The sequence below is a fragment of the Pteropus alecto genome, unplaced genomic scaffold, assembly GCF_000325575.1.
Source record: "Pteropus alecto unplaced genomic scaffold, ASM32557v1 scaffold311, whole genome shotgun sequence".
Taxonomy (NCBI): domain Eukaryota; kingdom Metazoa; phylum Chordata; class Mammalia; order Chiroptera; family Pteropodidae; genus Pteropus; species Pteropus alecto.
In genome coordinates, this window is record NW_006431916.1 from 238969 (window position 1) to 259846 (window position 20878).

At 33.6% G+C, this 20878-nt stretch overlaps 1 protein-coding gene and 1 pseudogene across 9 annotated transcripts in view; one reads left to right on the top strand and one right to left on the bottom strand.

Annotated features, from left to right (window-relative positions):
- The window catches only part of LRCH3 (leucine rich repeats and calponin homology domain containing 3), a 97834-nt gene that overhangs the window by 8678 nt on the left and 68278 nt on the right, over positions 1 to 20878 (bottom strand). For 2 of the 9 annotated variants that reach the window (XM_006906135.3, XM_025041845.1), the window contains exons 13-20: positions 18906 to 18953; positions 17302 to 17355; positions 13640 to 13711; positions 9544 to 9592; positions 8921 to 9028; positions 7487 to 7605; positions 6727 to 6864; positions 796 to 873 (exon numbers count right to left, since the gene is read on the bottom strand). In XM_006906135.3, the coding sequence (XP_006906197.1) occupies positions 796 to 873; positions 6727 to 6864; positions 7487 to 7605; positions 8921 to 9028; positions 9544 to 9592; positions 13640 to 13711; positions 17302 to 17355; positions 18906 to 18953 (666 nt within the window). The remainder of the gene's footprint in view (positions 1 to 795; positions 874 to 6726; positions 6865 to 7486; positions 7606 to 8920; positions 9029 to 9543; positions 9593 to 13639; positions 13712 to 17301; positions 17356 to 18905; positions 18954 to 20878) is intronic. The other 7 variants (XM_025041847.1, XM_025041848.1, XM_025041849.1 and 4 more) reach the window with 7 other exon arrangements.
- On the top strand, positions 9686 to 9804 carry LOC112473701 (annotated as a pseudogene).

The following is a 20878-nucleotide window of genomic DNA, read 5'->3' on the forward strand; positions in this document are numbered from 1 at the left end:
TTTAAAGGAGTAATTAAATAAAAAATATATCAAGTTCATGTGCTTTAATCACATCTATAAAGTTTAATTTTTCATACTATTAAAGAGCTTTAATAAAGCTATAACTGATGAAGCTGGAGGAAATAAATCTCAATAGCCTAAAAATCTCAAATGCCTAGAAATGGCCTCTTATGTGCTAAATTCCAAAGTATTAGAGCCGAGTGGAAAAACTGGTGAAATCTGAACAAAGTCTGTAATTTAGTTAACAGCATGGTGCTGGTGTTTGTTAGTTTGGATGACCTACTATGTTTATATAGATGTTAACAGTAGAGGAATCTGGGTGAAGTGTATATAACAACACTCTGTGCTGTATTTATAGAATTTCTCTAAGTCTAACACTTCAAAGTAAACATTTTTTAAAAATATTAAAGAAAGTGTTCAAACTGATGCCAATAGTGTTCTCAATCTGACATGTACTTATTTTGAAGCATAGACTACTGTGTATAAAGATGTATACAAGTCAAATAGTGAGTGGGAATGTTTAGAAAAATATCAGAATAACTACTTTTGATTACTTAGCATTAATTTTTACAATATATTTAAATTTATATGCATATGATTTCTTGGTCCTTAGAAATAAGGGAAACTACTCAAAAGCATGTTGACTGACTGTAGTAACACAAAATCATGTTAGTAATATATCAACTTAGTTCAGAGCTAGTCCTATAAGATTTTAGATACCTGCATTTCTGAAAGATTTTAGGAAAATAATACCCAAGTCTATTTAAGCAACATAAAAAATGATAAATTTATTACCTGAGGTACACCAATTTTTCTGCAAGCTTCTAAGAAATTCTCCACATTTCGCCTGCACTTTGCCATTGTTAATTTAGGCTGCAAAAGAAAAAAATGTGGTGTAAGTTACTACCAAAGTTTGAAAACTTTCACTAACTGTAAAAATATTCTTGCCAATTGTTTCATAAACTCAGTGCTATGAATCAGAGGGTCAGCAAACTTTTTCTTAAAGGATCAGATAATAAAGTTAGTCTTGAGGGCTATATAGTCTATTACAACCACTCAATTCTGCTAAGAGCCTGAAAGCAACCCAGACGATATATAAACAAATAATTGGGACTGTGTTCCAATAAAACTTTGCTTAAAAAATAGGTGATGGCCTTGGACCACAGTTTACCATTCCTTACTTCAAACATTTGGCTTTGATTTTTTTAAGGCAGGTGCTAAATATAGAAACATTTTAAAGGGATAATTGTTTAATTTCTTTTTTCCATTTTAAGACAATACATACAAAGAAAATTCAGAAGAAAAGCAAGAAAATTAATTACCCACAGCCCCATCATTCAACTATAACCACACTTAACAATTTGGTTCATTTCCTCTTAAGTCTTTTTAAAAGAAGGTAATTTTTTAAAAAGTCAATAGCCTTTGCTCATGAATATGCTGCAGATGCATCATTTCTCTACCCAATGGCAATATTTAAATTTTTTTAAACATTTTAATTTTAAAAGATTGGATTAAAGAACTAGTTTTTCTGAAATGATCTCTAATAACTAAAAACACAGAATTGTATCACATGACCTAAAGTTGTAATAAAGTTTTTGCCTAGTGGGTATGGGTTATAATATAAGGAAAAAATATGAATTCCATTTCTCAGAATGATTACCAAACTCAATTCTTCAAGTTCACTGGTTAGTTTTCAGTATGTTTAAGCATCAAGCATGGATGCCAAACATTTGCAGGGACACTGACTTGGAGCCTTTGTAAAGGTAAAAGCCTGGACCATCTCAGAAAACATTTCACTTATAAATATCTTGGGTTTTTTTTGTTTTTTTGTTTTTTTTTTTCCAAAAATGGAATATTGTCACAATAAGAGGGGAAACAAGATATTACATAACAGTGGTTGAAGGTACTTTTATCTTGACTTGAGAAAGGAAGCAAGGGCTAGGACTGGCTTTATTATGAAAGATAAGTTAACAAGTGAAATGGATGAAAAGTAATAATAATTTTAAAATTGAAAATTGAAAAAAATTCAAATTGAAAAACTTTCAAAAAGGTTGAGAAAGAGGATAGAAATTAATTAGGTTTCTATGGGAGTACCTTTTCTTGACTATGCCAAATTCTTCATAAACAAAGTAAAAAAAAGTTTTTTTAAAAAAGGTGTAACAGATAGTAGAATCATTATCAATTTAACAGGAGAAAAACAATCATGGGGTTCACACTGGCTAACTCATAATGAAGCGGGGCTCTTTCTCTCCCACTTTTTATATGTAAAAAAGTAGGTTGTTCATCAGAAAAGTGATGTTGTATATTCTAAACTCTTGGCCAGTTAAGACAGGGAGGTAAGGTGACCTGAGGCAAAAGAGAAAAGTCACTGTGGCGAAAGCTACTATGACAAGGGCTTAACTTAAAGAGAAGTTAGGCAAATTAAACACAGGACAATTGCTTTCACTTAGGAGAATTTTTATTGGCTAGAAATTTCCTCTTTCTGCATGTAGAAATGGAGGTAGAAACAATGTAACTAACTTCTCTTATTATGAAGAGACCTTACTTGAGCAAACCAAGATCCTGATATGAGTTTGGGCGAGCAGGCAGGAGGTATATGCACAGGGACACTATGGATGAGAGACACTAATAAAAGGAGACCTGTTCTACAAAAGAAAGACCCCTAAATTTCTGAAACTCTACCGTTCAGATGCCAACAACTATGAGAGGGCAGAATGCAATAGCTCTGACCATACAGGCAGAAAAACAACTTTGTTTCTTCACAAAAGAAGGATAAAAGGATAGAGTTCATGTTGCTAACTTAAAAACTAGTCCAAGAATCACCACCATCTCAGACAAAAAGACCGCTCAGAATGATCATGAGGTCTAACTCAGCACTGTCTCCATGACTATTAGCCTCCTAAGACATAAATGGTGTCTGTGTGTGGTGTGGTGGGGAGTAGAATAGAACATTTCCTTTGAGATTTCCCTGCAGTGAACAGACTTCTGACTTAAGAAGGGGAAGAGGAGTGGGGGACCATCATCTCTTTCTCCAGTCATTCCTTCCCTTAGCATTTATCTAAATTCCAGGGATGTAGATTAGTGTTTCATAATTGGGATACAACTCCTTATAATCTGATGAAAGCTGTGAATCTACTCTTGAGCAGAATGCACATAAACACAATTTTAGGGAGCTGACGGAGCCCTGGAAGCCCTAGGATTGCATGAGTCCCAACCTACAAATCCCTGTTCTATGTGTCTAATGGAATGGCCAGTCAAAAGGGCCCTGGGGTGTAGACTCCCTATCATGCTGGAGTGCAAGACTTGTGATTTTGCCTTAAGACAAATCTCATAGGAACCTGCTTTCCCCAAAAGCTTTTCCAGAGTTTCGGGTGACATAACACATGGTTTTGGATAGCCACAAACTGCCTGTTCTATTTCTATACTGTACAATCTGATATGAATAAGAAATCTTATGTAGGTTTTGAGGAAGAAAGTAATTTTAACAAGAACATAATCTATACTGAAAGGAACAATAAAATAATTTCTCTATTCTGGAATTTAAAATGATTCAGAATTTTTTCAGGTCATCTTGCTTGGTGATATGGTTCATTCATGATATGGCCACATCATGTACTGATTTCTGATATGATTCAACCGTGCACTTTTAAGAACGTGAACTATACTACTTAATACCTATGCCTACTGAAAAACCAAACAGCAGTTGACCAAATATCAATGATCCTCCCAAAATAACAAAGAAAGATGAATTACAATCTAATGGTTGCAAACATACATGCTGTTCTGCATTTCTTTAAAAATGCCTGGACATAAGACCTCCCCTTACAATGAGGGGTCATTTTTTGAATTGAGAGAAAGAAATCATGGTTCATACAATATATCAGGAAAGTGTCTGTTAAGTTACACTCAGAGTTCTAGTTAGCCAGTCGTCCAAAAATTACAATAAATCACCATACATTAATGTAGCCACAAAGAAACTGCTATGGTTTTTCATTTGTATTTGGCTTTAATTTTATATTCTCATCCCAAAAAAATCTCTAAGAAAGTAAATTACAAAGCTCTTGGTATGGTCAAAAGAACAAAATAGGGACAAAGTAGTTTAATATGAGGAAGAGCAATTCATAAGAAGGAAAAAGGTGTAAATATTTATATTGAAATCTAGTATTGTAACAGAAGCTCCATTAAAGCAATATTGACTTAGTCATAATAATCATTACCACGATTTGAAAGTACGAGTTTTTGTTTGGTTTTTAATTAAAATACTGAACAATTTTCATCTGGTTGATTCAAAAAACATTTTTTTACCCCCAATGTTATAATTTGGGAAGTTTTACATATTTTTTAACTTCAGAGTTCATTTATGAACCAAAAAGATACCCTCCTTAAACCATTTTATTTAATAGGCCTACTTGCTTTTAAGTGTCAAGGACACTATTTCATGCAAGAGTGAATATATTTTTAAGAGAAACTAATATTCTTGAGAGAATGGACTTACAACTCATCTCTGTACCTTTCGCCCCTGTAAGAATGCTTGAGGTGCTCAAAAGATATGAGTAAGAGTAAGTTTTGTTGTTGGTTTTGCTAGCAACTTTTAAATACTGTAATCTCATGTTATATTGATATTTCTTTGACTAATAAGAAGGCCCATGTATTTTATTTCTCTAAGTGGTTAAATATTTGTAAAATATTTTTATTTTTCCTATATGTATTTTACATTCTTAAATGTAAGGCACTTGTTCTGGTAATCAAAGTAAAGAACTTCAGTCATTCTTACTGTCAAATTCCACTTTCTACACTAGCTCCTTGCTACTTCCTAAGTTACCCCCAGAAATGAAGAATGACAGATTTGTCCTTTTTTTTAATTGTTAAATTTGTTTCTTTCTTAACTCAGGTGACAGAAATTTGGAGGAATGCAAAGTATGAGTAACCCTTCCTTTACTGGTATTGCCAAATAGTGCATCCATTTTTATTCTCTTAATTACTACCTTTAGGACCAGAATCAAGTCTTTCAAGTCTTTGGAAGTATAGCTGACTTTGAGCTACTGCTCCTCTCTGCTTTTCCTACATTGAAACTAAATCCCTGTTTTCTGAGGTCACTAAATAAAAAGTGGCTACCTACTTTCCTTAGTAGCAATGTATGACTATTTTTGGATGTGCTAGGGGGGAACAGGCCATATCAGCCTCTTGGGACTTTGATAACAAAGCAGCTTTTATACTTAGAATACAAGGTCCTTGGGAGGGATAAACGATTTGTATCTGGAGAGATAGAAAGATGAAAATCCAGAAGTGGCAACCTACAGGCCTAGATATAGCTGCAATTTGAGTGAAGAATTTGTGCTAAATAAGAACAAATGACCAGAAAAAGAGATGAAGTCAAATCTTTTGAAAAGATTAGACACCTTAAGCATGTTAAAAATACATAGTATCTATTTAGTCTCATCAAAAGAAGGTGTCACAACAATCAAATACAATGTGGGAACCTTGATTATATCGTGTGTGTGTGTGTGTGTGTGTGTGTGTGTGTGTGTGTGTGTGTGTGTGTGTTGGGGAGGGGAGAGGAGGGAGAGCAGCTATGAAAGACATTCTTAAAACTGAGAAATCTGAATATAACTTGTAGATGTTGTCGGTGCCTCACCCAGTGTTCCTTTAACTAGCCTATGCACCTGTCCTTACCTTCTATCCCCACTACTAGCTGGCTGATAATGGCTCACACCTTGAAGGCAGGAGGGCTCAGTCCCCATTATCAATCAGTAATTTGCTATGGGGAAAAGCAAGGTGGCCAAGACAATTCTCTGAAATACTTAGAGAGTAAAGTGTTACGATATTTGCCTTTTAAATAGTGCAAAACACACACATACAAATACAGACAAAGCAAGATAGCAAAATGAGATAACTGTCAGATCCAGGTGGAGGCTTTAGGAGCGTTCCTTGTATTATTCTTTCATAATAAAAATTTGAAGGAAAAAAATGTGTGTCGACCCAAAGCTTGCTCTTTTGAGGGTTGTCATCCTGATATTGACATCTACATCTGACCAGCAGTCTAAAGAAAACCTGCCAGTCATCCTACATTTATATTCTTTCTCCCTCATTTTCTACTGGAGATTGGTCACTAGATCATGTCAATTCCACTCCTGAATAGAGTCATCATTCTAAAATGCAATTATAATCACATTATTCTCTTCAGATTGTTCCAGTGTTTCCTCATTGTCTACACAAAGATAAACTTCTAACTCCCTGATGTGGAACATGAGGCCCTTTGTCATATGGCCCTTGACTTACCTCTCTAGCTACATCTCCTGCCATTTGCATCCACGTCTTGTACATAATCTATTCTGAACTTAAGAATTCCTTGAATATGCCATGATCTTCCTTATCTTTTCAATCTAGGAGTAATATGCAGAGAATGCCTTCTTCCCTCTTTATAATGCTGGCAAATTCCTACAATTTTACCTCCTCTGGGAAGGCTTTCCTGAATTCTTCAGGCAATATTAAGTGGTCCCTTTTTTGTATTTCTCTAGCACATCTCTTACACACCTCTCTTCTAACATGCATCACACTGCTACAAGTTATTGTTTATGTGCCTATTTTTTCTCTAGCAGAAGTGAGATCTGGAAAGCAGGGACTGGACTATTCATATTTGTATATCTAGCATTCTGTATAAGGTCTGCCATTATACTTAATAAACGTCTGATGAATAGACAACATTTTTTAACATTATAAACTTACTACAGCTGGTGAGGGAACGTGAATGCTTGGGACAGATCGAGGCCGCACATGATTGGCCAAATGGCAAAGAACAACACCATCTGTTAGAGCTGCTCCAAGATCACAAGGCAGAGATACTTTCAACCGGTATTCAATATGCTAAAAGGACAGGAAAACATGTACTATATTAATTGAAGAGTGGCTGACATAATGGACATAATGGAGTTACAATGGAATATATTTAATTAGAAATCAAGATAAAAAGCAAATAACTTAAGTACCACAATCCCTATTTTATCCTTCTATCTTAAGTCAATAGGTTAAGGAGAGCAATTACATATGTATGGGTAGCCAGGCCACAGTGGTACCAAGTGCCACAAGAGAAATTCATTTACAATTTTCTGATTAAAAACAAACACACACTAGATTCTCTTTCAACTCCAAAATAAAATTAACTCTATGTATAATGTGTGATATGTATGTGTATACACGTGTAAATTATCATTACTCTTACTTTTTTATAACGTGAGGCAGAAAAAAATTTTAAATGAGTAGGGCCAGGGATTAAGCTTTATAGAACAACCCATCTCATTTTCCTTGTAAACAGTTGATTAAGAGTAAAATTTCTTTTACATTCATCATACAGTGGGCAACACAGTACACAATGGACACTTGTTTATTCTATTAAAAAATACAAGTCAAGTTAACAAGAGATAGCAGGATTATGGGCTAGCTATAGCAGTATCGATGAAAAAGCATAATTCAATGGTAAAGTACACACTTTCCGTAGTTGATCTATTAATTCCAGCTCTTCTTCTCTCTGCCTTGAATTCGGTCTTGCTATGAGATCTGCAGACTCAGAAGTAGGCGCAGAAGACGAAAGAAGGGGTGAAATGTGACCTAAAAATATGAGTATGTAAGATAGAACGGCAATTGCCAGTGCTGGAAAAACACCCTGAACTTCCTAATCACAGTTTCCTTGCAAGTATGTACTTGCTACTTCTGGATAAACTCTTTTAAAAAAGGTTTTATTATGGAAATTTTAAAATATACACAATAATAGGGAGAATAGTAAAAAAAAAAAAAAAAAAATTCCATTACCCATTTGGCTCAACTACTTTTGTTTGTTTGATTATACCCACTTAATGTTTTTATTGAAAAACAAAACACAAAGAAAATTACACACACATCATAAGCAAAGAGCTCAATAAATTATCAAAATGGACACAACCATTATCAACACCCAGAAGCCCCTCTCAAGCTCCCTACCTACCAGTACAAAGGTTACTTCTAATACCACAGGTTTTAATGAGGACTTCCTGACTTCTAACCTACGGATCGGTTTTGTCCTTTTTGAACTTTCTATAAATGAAACCATTATTATATATCTATGCTTTTGTGTCTGCATTCTTTTGATCAACATTGTAAGGTTTATCTATGTTGTGTATATTAATTTGTTAATTTTCATTGCTTATATGGTATACCATTGTGTAAATTTACTATAATGATTTATCCATTATATCATTGATAGACATTTAGTTTGGGGCAATTATGAAGAGTGTTGCTATATTTTTGTACATCTGTTTTGATATACATGTGTACATATTTCAGAAAGCAAAATTGCAAGTCATAAGATATACAAATGTGCAACATTACATAATGTAAACAGTATTCAATACTAATTTACAATCCCACCAGCGGTGTTTCTCTGGTTTGATTTTAAATTCCCTGTAAGTGCATCTATCAGTTACAATAAAAGCAGTTATTTTGGACTTGAAATGTTTGTTTCTAATTCTCAGTAACTTCTTTGTGCGCCAGGTAAAAATCTGTCATATTAATTAAAAAAACATGAGAATTAAGTAGATTTAAAAAATTACTGACTCATTTCTTTAAGAACACAGAAAACAGTTTTTATCAACAAAAAAAATCTGAGAAAGAGCTCATTACAGAGAGGAGGAACATTCTCTGAAATCCTGAGAGTGTTATTTGTTCAAACACTATAATCTGCTTTTAGGTGGTACTAAGAAACTTTCCCACTAAAACAAATTCAAACAAGATTCTCTGGCTTAAATGTAATATCACAGATAAATGCAGAGTTTAAAACTTTTGCCAATGTGACATCTCAGCATAGATGTTTAAAAGCATATAACAGTTAATGTCATTATATAACCCGCACCCACCCACCCACCACCACCTTTTAGTCACTACCTCCTACCTTTATTTGTTTCTGCCCTGACAGCTGCTCGGAAAAGGAAACTTTCAGGGCGCTGAGGCTGGTTTCTCTGGACAGCAGCAGGAAAACAATATGCAGGGGAATGATGAACTAAATCAGCATAGAAAGCAAAATTAAAGGAAATGGAAAAACACTTAATATAGTAACAAGCAAGGAAACTGTGATATGTCACAAAAGTTCAATAAATGGAAAATAAAGAAAAAATTGACTTAAATGTGGCAATGATATAAAAGAATAATTTTATTAATACAAAATCCGGTACAGAAAAGTAACACTGACAGGAGGAAGGCTGCTTGTATGTACTTTAATTATCATGTTATTTTTGGTATATCAATAAAGACAGAATGAATGTTAATATATCAAATACAGTCTCTTGAAAACTTATAGCACTGCTAGCTCACGCTCATTTGTTCATATCAAATGGCTGAGTAGTTAAACAACCAGTTACATTAAAAAATTGAAAATGTGTAGAAAGTTCCCAATTTTGTGTCTGATTTCACATCTCAGAAAAGGAAAACACAGTTCTCTAAGAAGTAATTTATCAGGAGAATCCTGGTAAAGCATTATAATCTTTGTGTGGTTAATTACACCTCTGTGTCTGTTACCTGTTTCTGTTGTTGGTGAACTTGATACAGCATTAGATCTGTCATCATTCTGTGGAGAGATAAGATTTTCATCAATAATTATTATTCATGAAGAGGTACTCTCTACATTTATGGAAACTTTGGGATTATTAAAAAAACATGCGTCTATGGCCATGCTACCCTGAACGTGCCCAATCTCGTCTGATCTCAGAAGCTAAGCAGGGTCGGGCCTGGTTAGTACTTGGATGGGAGACCACCTTGGAATATCAGGTGCTGTAGACATTAAAAAACAAAACAAAAAAACGTACAATTCTTCTTCAAAATTAAGTCTAGAAATGAGAATTCAGAGTAATGAATTAATTTTTTATTTTTTTAAGGTCAACCTTTTTATTTAGTTCTACAGATACAAGGTTTATGTAATGCATTCTCTAAAGATAGTTCTATTATTAGAACTGGCCTTTCCTATGATTGTGAAAAATGATCATCTCAAGGCAGAAAACTTTATTGGGAAATGTATTGGAGAGAACAAATTTTTATTTTATAATAATAATTTTCTGGTATAGTTTCTTATGTAGTTTCACCTCCCATCCCCCACGGAATACAATTTAAGGTGTTAAAAAAGAGTGATGGAGGTTTCTTCATTTCAGTTAAGAAATAAGGTGTTTAAAGATGATAGAATCTGTTCGGAAGAGGAAAGTGAGGAGTTTCTCCATGCTAAGGACTAACAATGGACACCCAGAAGGACATTCAACCCCAAAAGCAGGAGCTACTTGATATATATCTGTGGAGGATGTCACACAGAAAATGAAATAAAATCCAGAGATCCAATCAGATGCAGAGAATGTGGATACAGAATAATGTATAAGAACTAAAAGACTTGTTGTTCTGAAGCTTGATAAAACATGGACTTTAGAGGAATATCTTTGTATTTGGATTTGCTGTTAATGTTGTAGAGCTTTTGATTACTGCACTTATCTTTATGAATACAACTATATACACATGATTTCATTAAAAAAATATTTTATTTAGGTATCTATTAATAGTTTATATAAAGAAACTATTTTTTTGTTCGGTTACATGATTTGTGATTTAATATTATTATATATGTCATCTGACACACAATGAAGGTTAAAAGTGCTTCCCCAAATGACACTTTTAATCAAAACCTAGAATCGTCTGTGGCCATTGCCACCCTGAATGTGCCCAATCTCATTGACCTTGGAAGCTAATAAGTAGGGTCAGGCCTGGTTAGTACTTGGAAGGGAAACCACCTAGAAATACCAGGTGCTGTAGGTGTTAAAACAAACAAACAAACAAACAAACAAAAACCTAGAATCACTTGGGGCCCTTGTTAAAATTTTCTAGGGCTCTCAAAAAAAAAAGATTATAGTCGTATTTCCAGAATGGTATTTGAGTCCGAGATGTGAGATGTTTTTAATTCTTTAAACAAAGGAACTGTAAAAAGAAGAGCTAGCTCAACTGGTGTTAAGTTTACCTAAAAAGGGGGAAATGCAGATAAGCTAATTTAAAAAGAAGTGCTAATTGGTTGGGTTAGAGATATTGAAGACTTGGCAGGAGAGTAGAAGAAAAGCTAGAGTAACAATTTTTCAGGCTTTGACATCTAGTTATACGCAATAATTTAAATATAACTTTATGATGTAAGAACCAAGACATATTTTTGAATTAACAGAACGACTTTAAAACACACACACAGAGACACATCTGCTCCCATGCTTTTCTCTCCCCTTTGGTTTCAATGTTTTCAGAAATCTTTTATCTCTAGTTGGTGTTGAGTCAGATAAAATTAATGATGACAGGGAATTTTGACTGCTTAAGTAAATAAACAAGAAGCCATGGGGTTAAGAAAATTCTTGGACAGATCTGGAAGACAATTTTGTGGTAACCAATCCTTGGTTTGACCCTCTTAGGTTTATAAGGAAACAAAAGAAAATTATTTCAAAGAATATGAGTTAGGAAGGAGAAAGCTAGTTAGTTAAACAAAGACCAGTTCGAGGACCAATGGCACAAACAGAAAAACAAAAAGTAAAGATTATTCCAGGTATAGAGGAAAAATATTTTTAAAAAATTTAAAAAGACCTATTAGCACGAGTCAGGCTAGCAATTTAAGTATAGTAAGGAATAAAATGACAAACGTTAACAGAAAATTAATTGAGAAAAGCTGAAAAAAATTCCAATGAATGGCAGCAAATATTCTCAACCTCCAAAAATGCCAAAAGATAATATTATCACAGTTGGGTGTAAGGAAAAACAAAGCCAGAATAAAGGGGACTTGTAAAATGATGACTTAAAAAATGTACTTTTATTAAATCTAATTGATTTGCATTCTAGGATTACTAAATAATTGGTTCAAATCACTCACCAACCATTGACTATATCTGAGAACTCGTGGAGAACTGGAGACCAAAAAAGTGGAAATTGACATGAACTCGACTTTTATGTCTGGTTAAGCAACAAAAGAAATAAAATCATGCCTAAATATAGCATATACCTGCTGTAAAGTAACTGGGATACCAAAAAACAAAGAATAAATCTTTTTAAACTAATCATCTGACAGTGTAGCAAGTCTGCTAGAAAAGTTCGACTTACTACAAAACTTTTGACATTCACATTTGGCCTTTCTCAAAAATGATTCTGGGAGACAATAAGCCCTAATGCCCTAAGGTATCCAACGAGTGGAATTAATTAGCTTCTCTCCTGTACATCTGGAATGGAGAGAATTTTGAAAACAGTCCCTCAGATAATTTTCTATGTTGTTTTTCAAATAAGAAACCTAGCTGAGAAAGGCTAACAAAGGGTTAAGACAGAAGAAAATTATAGTTTTTTCAGAAGTCATCAGGTATCTATAGCATCAGAGAGGTTTGTCAGGTTTACAGATGTTATAAAAGTTGGAGTCAGCATTTAGAAGGACATGATGTAAGAATATGAAAGTATTCTGGTAAATTAGAGAAGTAAAAATGTTCAAAAAGTAAAATTAATTTAACCAATGTCACCATTAAAAAAAGTAAAATTAAGTATTTAGGAAAACAAAAGATACAAGATATGGAAATTAATTATCATTTAGAAATATAATTAAAACTCTAGAATTATAGTGGATACTGAACAAAATTAATATCGAAATGAAAAAAGTCAACTTAAAGCTCAAAGTAAGTCGTGAAAAACGCTCATTTCATGCTCAGCACCAGGCAAACTCTAATGAGGGATATATTTCTCATTGGGAACTGTGAAGACAAAATGGAAGGCAGAGAACTTGTGAAAGTTCATAAAGACTGATAGACCAGGAAAGCCATGTAAAAGGATCAGAGTTTATTTAGGGAGAAGACAAGGATGGCATCAAAATAATTTTCAAATACAAGGATTCTTGCATAAAGACTGCTTTTTACTAGAAAATGTCCACTCTAGAAAGAAAACAAGTGTAAACTACAGGAAGACAGAAGTTAGAAAAAGAGAGGACCTTCTTGACAGTGGGGATTATTAATCATTTCTTATGTATTGTATGATGACACATGTGGAATTACTATCCCTAGAGGCCTTCAAAAAAATAATATACTACAGGTTCCTTATTTAGGCTTCCAGGCTATGTGCTCTCTGTTGCAAGTATGCTGTTATGCATGAAAGCAGGCACAGACAATACATAAATAATCAGGACTGGCTGTTTACCAAAACAGGTAGCCTAGGGGGCCACAGCTTGCTGACCTCTACTGTAGAGGGTTTTGAAAATAACAGTTTTGAGGACTGGAACTAAAATTATTTTGCATGTATATTAAACCACAGAGTGAATATGATATTGCATATTAACCAAAGCAAAATAAGAAGTTATGATAAAAAATAATCACTAATAAGAAAATTAGAATGACATTTCAATCAGAACCTGAATATAAAGAATTAATACAGCCTTTATGACTGTCTGGCATGATAAAACTGTCAACAAATTTCAAGTGAAACTAATGTTAAACTCAAATAGTTTTATAAACTTGGGTTTATTTCATGCAATCCTAGATTTCAGATTGCCTGCTGTTAGACCAACCCACCGGAAAACTTAAGACCTTCACTATATACCCACTTCCCAACGTTGATGAATTATAGTAACAAGAGATACCTTAAGAGGCACGAAGGCAGAAGAATGAGGCACGGTAGCAGCAAAGCCCACTTGATTCAACCCTGACAGCGACTAAATTTCAAGAGAAACAGAAGAAACAGAAGGCGGCATTTATGTTAGCAAAATGTCTGGCAGGCAGGCAGGCAGGCAGATCAGGTCAGTGAAATTAGAAACTTTCTGTTTCTACTTTCAGTTTGATAAACTTTCAAATGGTTTACTAGGATATTGATAGGGCAGAAAGAGATATTTGGAGGAAAAAATCCATAATTTATAAAAGTTTATTTACCTGTATAATTCAAACTATTTCAATACCTCATACTATATCAATTGAGAAATAAAAGGCATAATTTATTGAAAATAATTCTATTTTGAAATAAAACTGATCACATCACAATTTCTTTAGCAAAGCAGCCTTGAAACTAACGAATCCTGTGCTGTTCCTATGAAGGGGGCGGGGAGCAGTCAAAGAGCTCATTTTAACTGAGCAAAAACCAACATGATTTAGAACAATATTTTTTAATATTAATCCAAATTAGATTATAATTCAATTTAATGTCTTTGATATGAGAAGACAGGACATGAGGATTTTTGCATCACACCTTAAGGATGAACCAGCATTTAATTTCTGCCTCTGTGAGGGTCCAAATAACCTTTAAGAGGTTAAGTAGAATTTTCCTTCTTTAAATCCTTTACCCATTCACCAACCTACATATGATTAGTTAGATTTTTAGAGACAGTCATTGTACATATTTTGATTACAGATAAAAGCTGCTCAAAACATGACAATTTTTTCATTTGGTGATGAGTGGAAATCAGAGAAGACACGACTTTCACAAAGGGTGGTGCATAATACTGTACCTATTAAAACAACAAAATGCTAAAGGCTTAATGATATCAAAGGCTTTATAAGTTAAATAATTTAAAGAAATTTAAATTGGGATCACACGTATCTGAATCATGGGATGGCAGAATAATAACACATGCGAGTATTTAGAAAAAAAAGTGTGCAGGTGGTCAATAAAATAAATACAATTATTTTTCATAAGACTTGATGGACAGCAATGTCTTTTTGTTTTCAAAAAAAAAGAAAAGTATGTAACACACACTGCAACATTATGTTAAGGCAGAAAAAAAGTGAAAAAGAAATGCAGTCAAGAACAAGACCGTGACAACGTTAATACAACGTGCCTATGTCACCTGTTTAGATTTCTTGGTCCTCCTTATAATCAAATGTGCTGGAATTACTGTCAATCTCAAATATAAAAAAGCTAAAAGCCATTATGTTGGCAAAGAAGGAAAAAAAGGAGTGAAGGGAAGAGGAAGTGAAATACGCACTTCTCTAGTATCTAGAGATGGGATATAGATATGGACAGGACACAGATGAAAGCAACAGAAGCCTGAAGAAGGCCAGCCCTAAGAGAATGTTAGTATAACTGACATTAACCATTACTAATACTCATTTCAAATTCTATATTTCAAAGTCTTTAAATCAAATTCAACATTTATCTTGCTATACCATCTGACCTTTTCATCAAGAAACAATTCAATGAACAATCAACCATTAGATGCACAACATTTACATGTTCATTCAGGAAATATTTATTGAGCACCTAATGTATCCAAGAAACTATGATAGGGACTAAGCATACATAAGTAAATGCAATAGAGAATACCACTGGGCCTATGAAGCTACAGTCTAGTCGTCTAACAGGGGAGAGATGTAAAATAATCAATACCCACCTAAAAGTACTATGAAGAAAAAAGTAACAGTGGAGACATAAACTTGATTTGGGGGTGGAGTGTTCCAGAAAAGCCGTTTTAAAGGTGTCACATTTAAGCTGACACCTGATAGATGAGTAGAAATTAACCAAGGGGTATATGCAGGGAGGAAGAGGCATTCCATGCAGAGGGAAAGGTCTTTGCAAAGGTCCTGAAGTAGAAAAGGGCTTGCCATTTTTGAAGAGCTGAAAAATGCTGGTATAGCATGAGCCCAGAGATGATAGATAGAGGTGGCAGTCATAAATATATAGGAATATACAAGAGCTTATAGGCCATGTTAAGAAATTTGGACTTTATTTGAAGGAGCCTGTAGGCCATGTTAAGAAGTACGGACTTTATTTTACCATAGGAATCCACTGAAGAGAAGTTTTGAGAGGATCAGAGGTATGATTTAACATATGACTCTTCTGCACAGTGTTGGATACTATTTGGCACATAAAAATATGTGAGACATGGCTCTTGCTTTTAAAAAGACCATCTAATTTAGGTGTGACAAGAATACTGATCATTAATACAAGTATATGTGTTTTGAAAATGGCTGAAGGCGATTTTAAATTCCATGCTAAGGGGATTTTGTTGTTTTTTCAAATTCTACTTTTTCCTTGACAAAAAAGTCTGGGCACTCACACTTCTATCACTTATGTGTTATTAAATCTCACCTTCGGTTTCCTAAATTGTTTTCAATTATAGGAAAGTATGAAATTATAGGATAGTATGAAAGGCAATACAGCATGGTGTTTAACGTAGGTTCTCCAGTCAGCCAAATCTATATTTGAACTCAACCTGGCACTTACTAGCAATTGACCTTGGACAAGTCGCAGTCTGGATAAGACAGTCTGTGCCTCAGTAATCATTTGTAAAATGGTGGTATGTTTAACCTTAACCATTAAAGTTGCTGTGAGGAGTGAAGGAGATAATTCTGGTAAAGAATATGAATCATCATAGGCTCTTAATATTTTCCTGCATTAATTTAAATTATCAGTTACTTCTATACCAATTAACTTCCACTAAAATTACAGAGGCTGGTGGTTATATTTATCTATAGGACTGACCAGTTAAGATATGCTTTATCCATCTCAAAGAAAATGATGATTGATCGCAGAAATTTGAACATAGGAAGTTTAGGTACCAGGAATCTCATATTAAAGTATGTAGTTCATGTAGTAATATGCACAATGGCGACAATAGCACATAAGACAAGAATTGTTAGAGACAGTAGATTTTTGAACTGCTAGTTTTAATTATTACCATGAAAAAATAACATAAAACATGATGGGGGAAAGTAATTATGTAAATGGTTAGAATTCTCTTTCAAAGCTGATGTAAGACTTTCAATAAAGCTCTCATGTTATACTCATTTTCACCTGAGTTTGAAAAATGGGCAGGGAGGGATAATCTTGAGATGTTAGTATTTTTTAAAAGGTTGGGATTTTCAGTAGCTTAAGACAGATGATAAAACAGGATGCCAAAAACACAGTTGTAAAATTAGCATTGTGGAGTAAGGGAATCCATTTAACACACAGGTGACTCATGAACCAAATTAATGATTAATAAGTAAGTACACTTAGAATTAGAAATGACATTTAAAAACTAATACATTATGCCTTTTTCTCCCAATATACATACAAAGCCAATAAGGTTCTTAGTGCAACTATTTTACTTTTGGAAACACTAACAAAGATATTTGATTCATAGCTGCAGAGCACTGGAACACTGGGTAAATCATGAACAGTAACGCAGAAAAACAGTTCTAGCTATTTGTAAAGCATTTAGTAATGACGACCATCATGTTTTATGGTATACAGATCATTTCTGAATGCACACCAACTAATCTCCAATATCTGGACACAGTGATTTAAAATCATTTTGTGCAAAGCTCTTACCACTAACAAGGCACTATCATCAGTATGCTGAGACCTTCTGGATGGGAAGGGACACTGGAGAGGTGGAGAAAATGAAGCAATATCAAAAACAAACTATGCACACACATGACGTATTTCACAAATACAGAAGCAAAGAGACATACTAAGACATACTTGTGAAGATATTAACATATAGGACTATATTCACTATCATTTGGAATTCATGTACTATAATAGCTAATAAGTTGATGCTGAGTAATGATTTTCTTCTGAAGAGCTTAAATAACTTCAAATATGATCTAATTGCCTCAACTTTCTAAAGCAATAGGGGATAGGGATTATTTTTCTGAAATATGTGTTTTAAAAATGGCTGAAGGCCATTTTAAATTATAATAATAATTATTATTATTATTCAGAAAGCTGCAGTATAGATGGAGCAATAATATAAGTTTCTGTGGTCATTTAGTGAGCCAATGACAAATTTAAAAACAATGTACTCAAGAGTCATGATTTCTAGTCTAAGTGTCTCTTCACATTACCTTTCTCAGACAAAACGAAAATATAACTGGAAATTTTAAAACTGTTATTTTCCTGAGAAGCTTTAGTTTTTAGACAATGTATTCTCCAGAACAACCATCAAGAAGAAAATATGGAGTAAAAAAGGAAGAGTGCATTAACTTATCTAACTTTGGTTGTCAAAAGTTTGTACAGAATTATTACCATGTGAAGACAAGACAACTGAAAATATTTAAGTGAATTTTTCAGGTATTATACCAATGTGTAAGTTCTCATATAAACAAAAAGTAGTTACTATTATATCCAATAATATTTTTAAAACTTTCTAATTGATAATTTAAAACATTTCCAACAATATATTTTACCATTCCAGAAACACTTATGCTTTAAAAACACTGCTGTGAAAATTGATGCTTGTAAAGCCCCGTGTGTTAGGCTTTCAAAGAACTTACTTTACGAAAAGCAAACTCAAGATTCACATGAAATAGTGCTTTTATGCATTATTTGAGGAAATAATGATCATAAATTGAATAAATGAGAAGGCAAAGATAAAGGAGAATGGTTAATTAGAATGCCAACTATAATAAAAGTATTCATTTAGTAAGCTTCATAATCGAAATAGTGCATACATTTTAAAAAGGTTAAACAATTTTACATGTTAACTTGTAATGAAAACGTACTAAATGTTATAAAACTAATGTGTACAAAGTATAATCAATAACATACACACTTAGGTAATGAGCAGTGAAGCTGAAATACTATGTAGATTGTTTAATACGGACACCATTCACCTGCGCCAGATAACCCTTCTCAGGACTATCTCACTACACAGTATGCTATGAAAAAGGGTGAGGGAGATGACACCTCTGGTGAGGATGGGGAGGGAAACAAATAATCTCCAGATGGACCTGTATAACATTAAAAAACCCTGATCTACAGATTCTGACAAACTCCCTGGCCTGTATTTTTTCTCCCTAGTAAGTAGAATTTGTGAGGGGAAAAGAGAATATGGCAATATATTAATCACTGAAAACATGTGATAATCACACATCAAATATTTCATTGCAATAATAAAAAATTCCAAAGAAAAGGTAATTATATAGACTTACCTCGCCATCTAAGGGGGGTTGTTTTTGTGTACTGTGTGGTGCTTTTTGCTATAGACCCCCCGATACCCCCCCAAAAAAGGAAAGTTGGTTAGCATCTGGAACACTAGAAATGATAAATTCTACTTACTAAAATAATCACATTAATATCTGTATCTGTGTGCAGCACTTTTCTAGATTTACTGGTTAGAAGATGTTGCCCTTCCTTTTAAATAACTTACAATTTAAATGAGGAAAAGCAATAAAATGACAACTAGTATTTTCATATTTCTATAAGCATCTATAAACAGAAATTTTTTAAAAACTATGTTTTTATATGTACATGCATACAAACACATTCACAAAGTAGTAATATCTCACTGTATTCTCTCAGTGAAATCATTCTCTCTTTCTCCAATGGCTTCAGATGTCACTCTAATGCTAACAGCTTTAGTTCTTGTCAGCCAAATTTCACTTTTGCATTTTCGACAGCCTATGGAAACACTCTACTTGGAAACACTACTCTCACTTCATGTTGAACATATTCAAAAACTAACTCACAATTTCCCTTACTAACTGACTCTTTTCCCCAATTTGCTAATTTCTGTTATCATGTCAAACAATATTATCTATATAGTCAGCGTTTTACATTGTGTACTTGTACATAGTATCTTAAGTGATTCTTCTTACTCTGTAAGATAATCATCATAATCACATCATTTGAAGATGAGAAAATTGAGGATAAGCAAGGTTATGTGGTATGTGCAAGGCTGCAAAGATGGTAGGCAGCATAACTGAGATTTGCACCTACTGTCTTTTGACTCCAAATCCTCTATTCTTTCCACAATGCTAGACACCCATTAAAACCATTCTTTTAACCTCAAAATCTTGCTTTGGGACCTCCTCCTCCTCCTTTTTTTAAACTCATCTTCAATAATTTATTCAAAAGTCACCACATAGCTATGTATAAGACATAATGATGCTTCTCTTGAAATTTTATAGTTAATTTTTAAAATCCATTGTTTTGGTAGGGGGTGTAGCACTCACCATACTAATAAAAGTATTAGATGTATTCACAATAATTATGAAATAGTTAATATTTAATAGCTAAATGTTACACATATGAGGAAATGTTACACATATGTTACACACTAAAAGCACAGAGTGGTTCGGCAACTTACCAAAAGTCAAGCACATGCTGAGAAGCAAAGCTGGATTCAAATTCAGGTATTCCTGATTCTAAGCAACACTGCTTCTCCTTAGGAATCTTAGAAATTATCTAGTTTTATGCCTTTATTTTGCACCCTCGTCTAATTATTGCAATTTTTTTCATTTTCTTCCTTTCTTAGTCTCTTTCTAACATATTCAACATCAATAGATTAGTTTTTCAGAATTATCTTTCCTCTCATGTTTTTCTCCTACTTAAGAATTTACAACTGTTCTCTTTTGCTGAATATATCAAGATCAAAAACTCTAATCTCACAATTAATCAAGACTATTTACAATATCATTATCTCTTCATAGCTATATGACTTCTATAGAAGGCAAGCTAAATGAGTTACAATTTATGTAAAAAGGAGAGAACAGCACTTAGGACATAGTATGTGTTAGCTATTACTATTACGGAGAGTAGTATAGCATTGTGATCATAGAGTAGGGTTTGAAACCAGTCTTTTTTTTTTTTTTAAAAATAAACGACTTTCCATTAGCCTTATTTCCACTTTCTGTTCAGCCTGTCTTGGTTAGAATCCTTACTCTGCCCATACTAGCTGAGTATTTAACCTCAGGCAAATTGTTATCTTCTCTGAGCATCAGAGATCACCAAGGACTGATACATTTGAAAAAATTAAAAAAGAATTTATCATGTGTATGATACTTAATGGTACTTAAAGAAGATGATCTTTGATTACAGTTATAAAACACAAGCTAGAAAGAGTTTGGAGGACAAAAGTGTTTCATTCACTTAACAAATATTTATTAAGCTTTACTATAGGCTA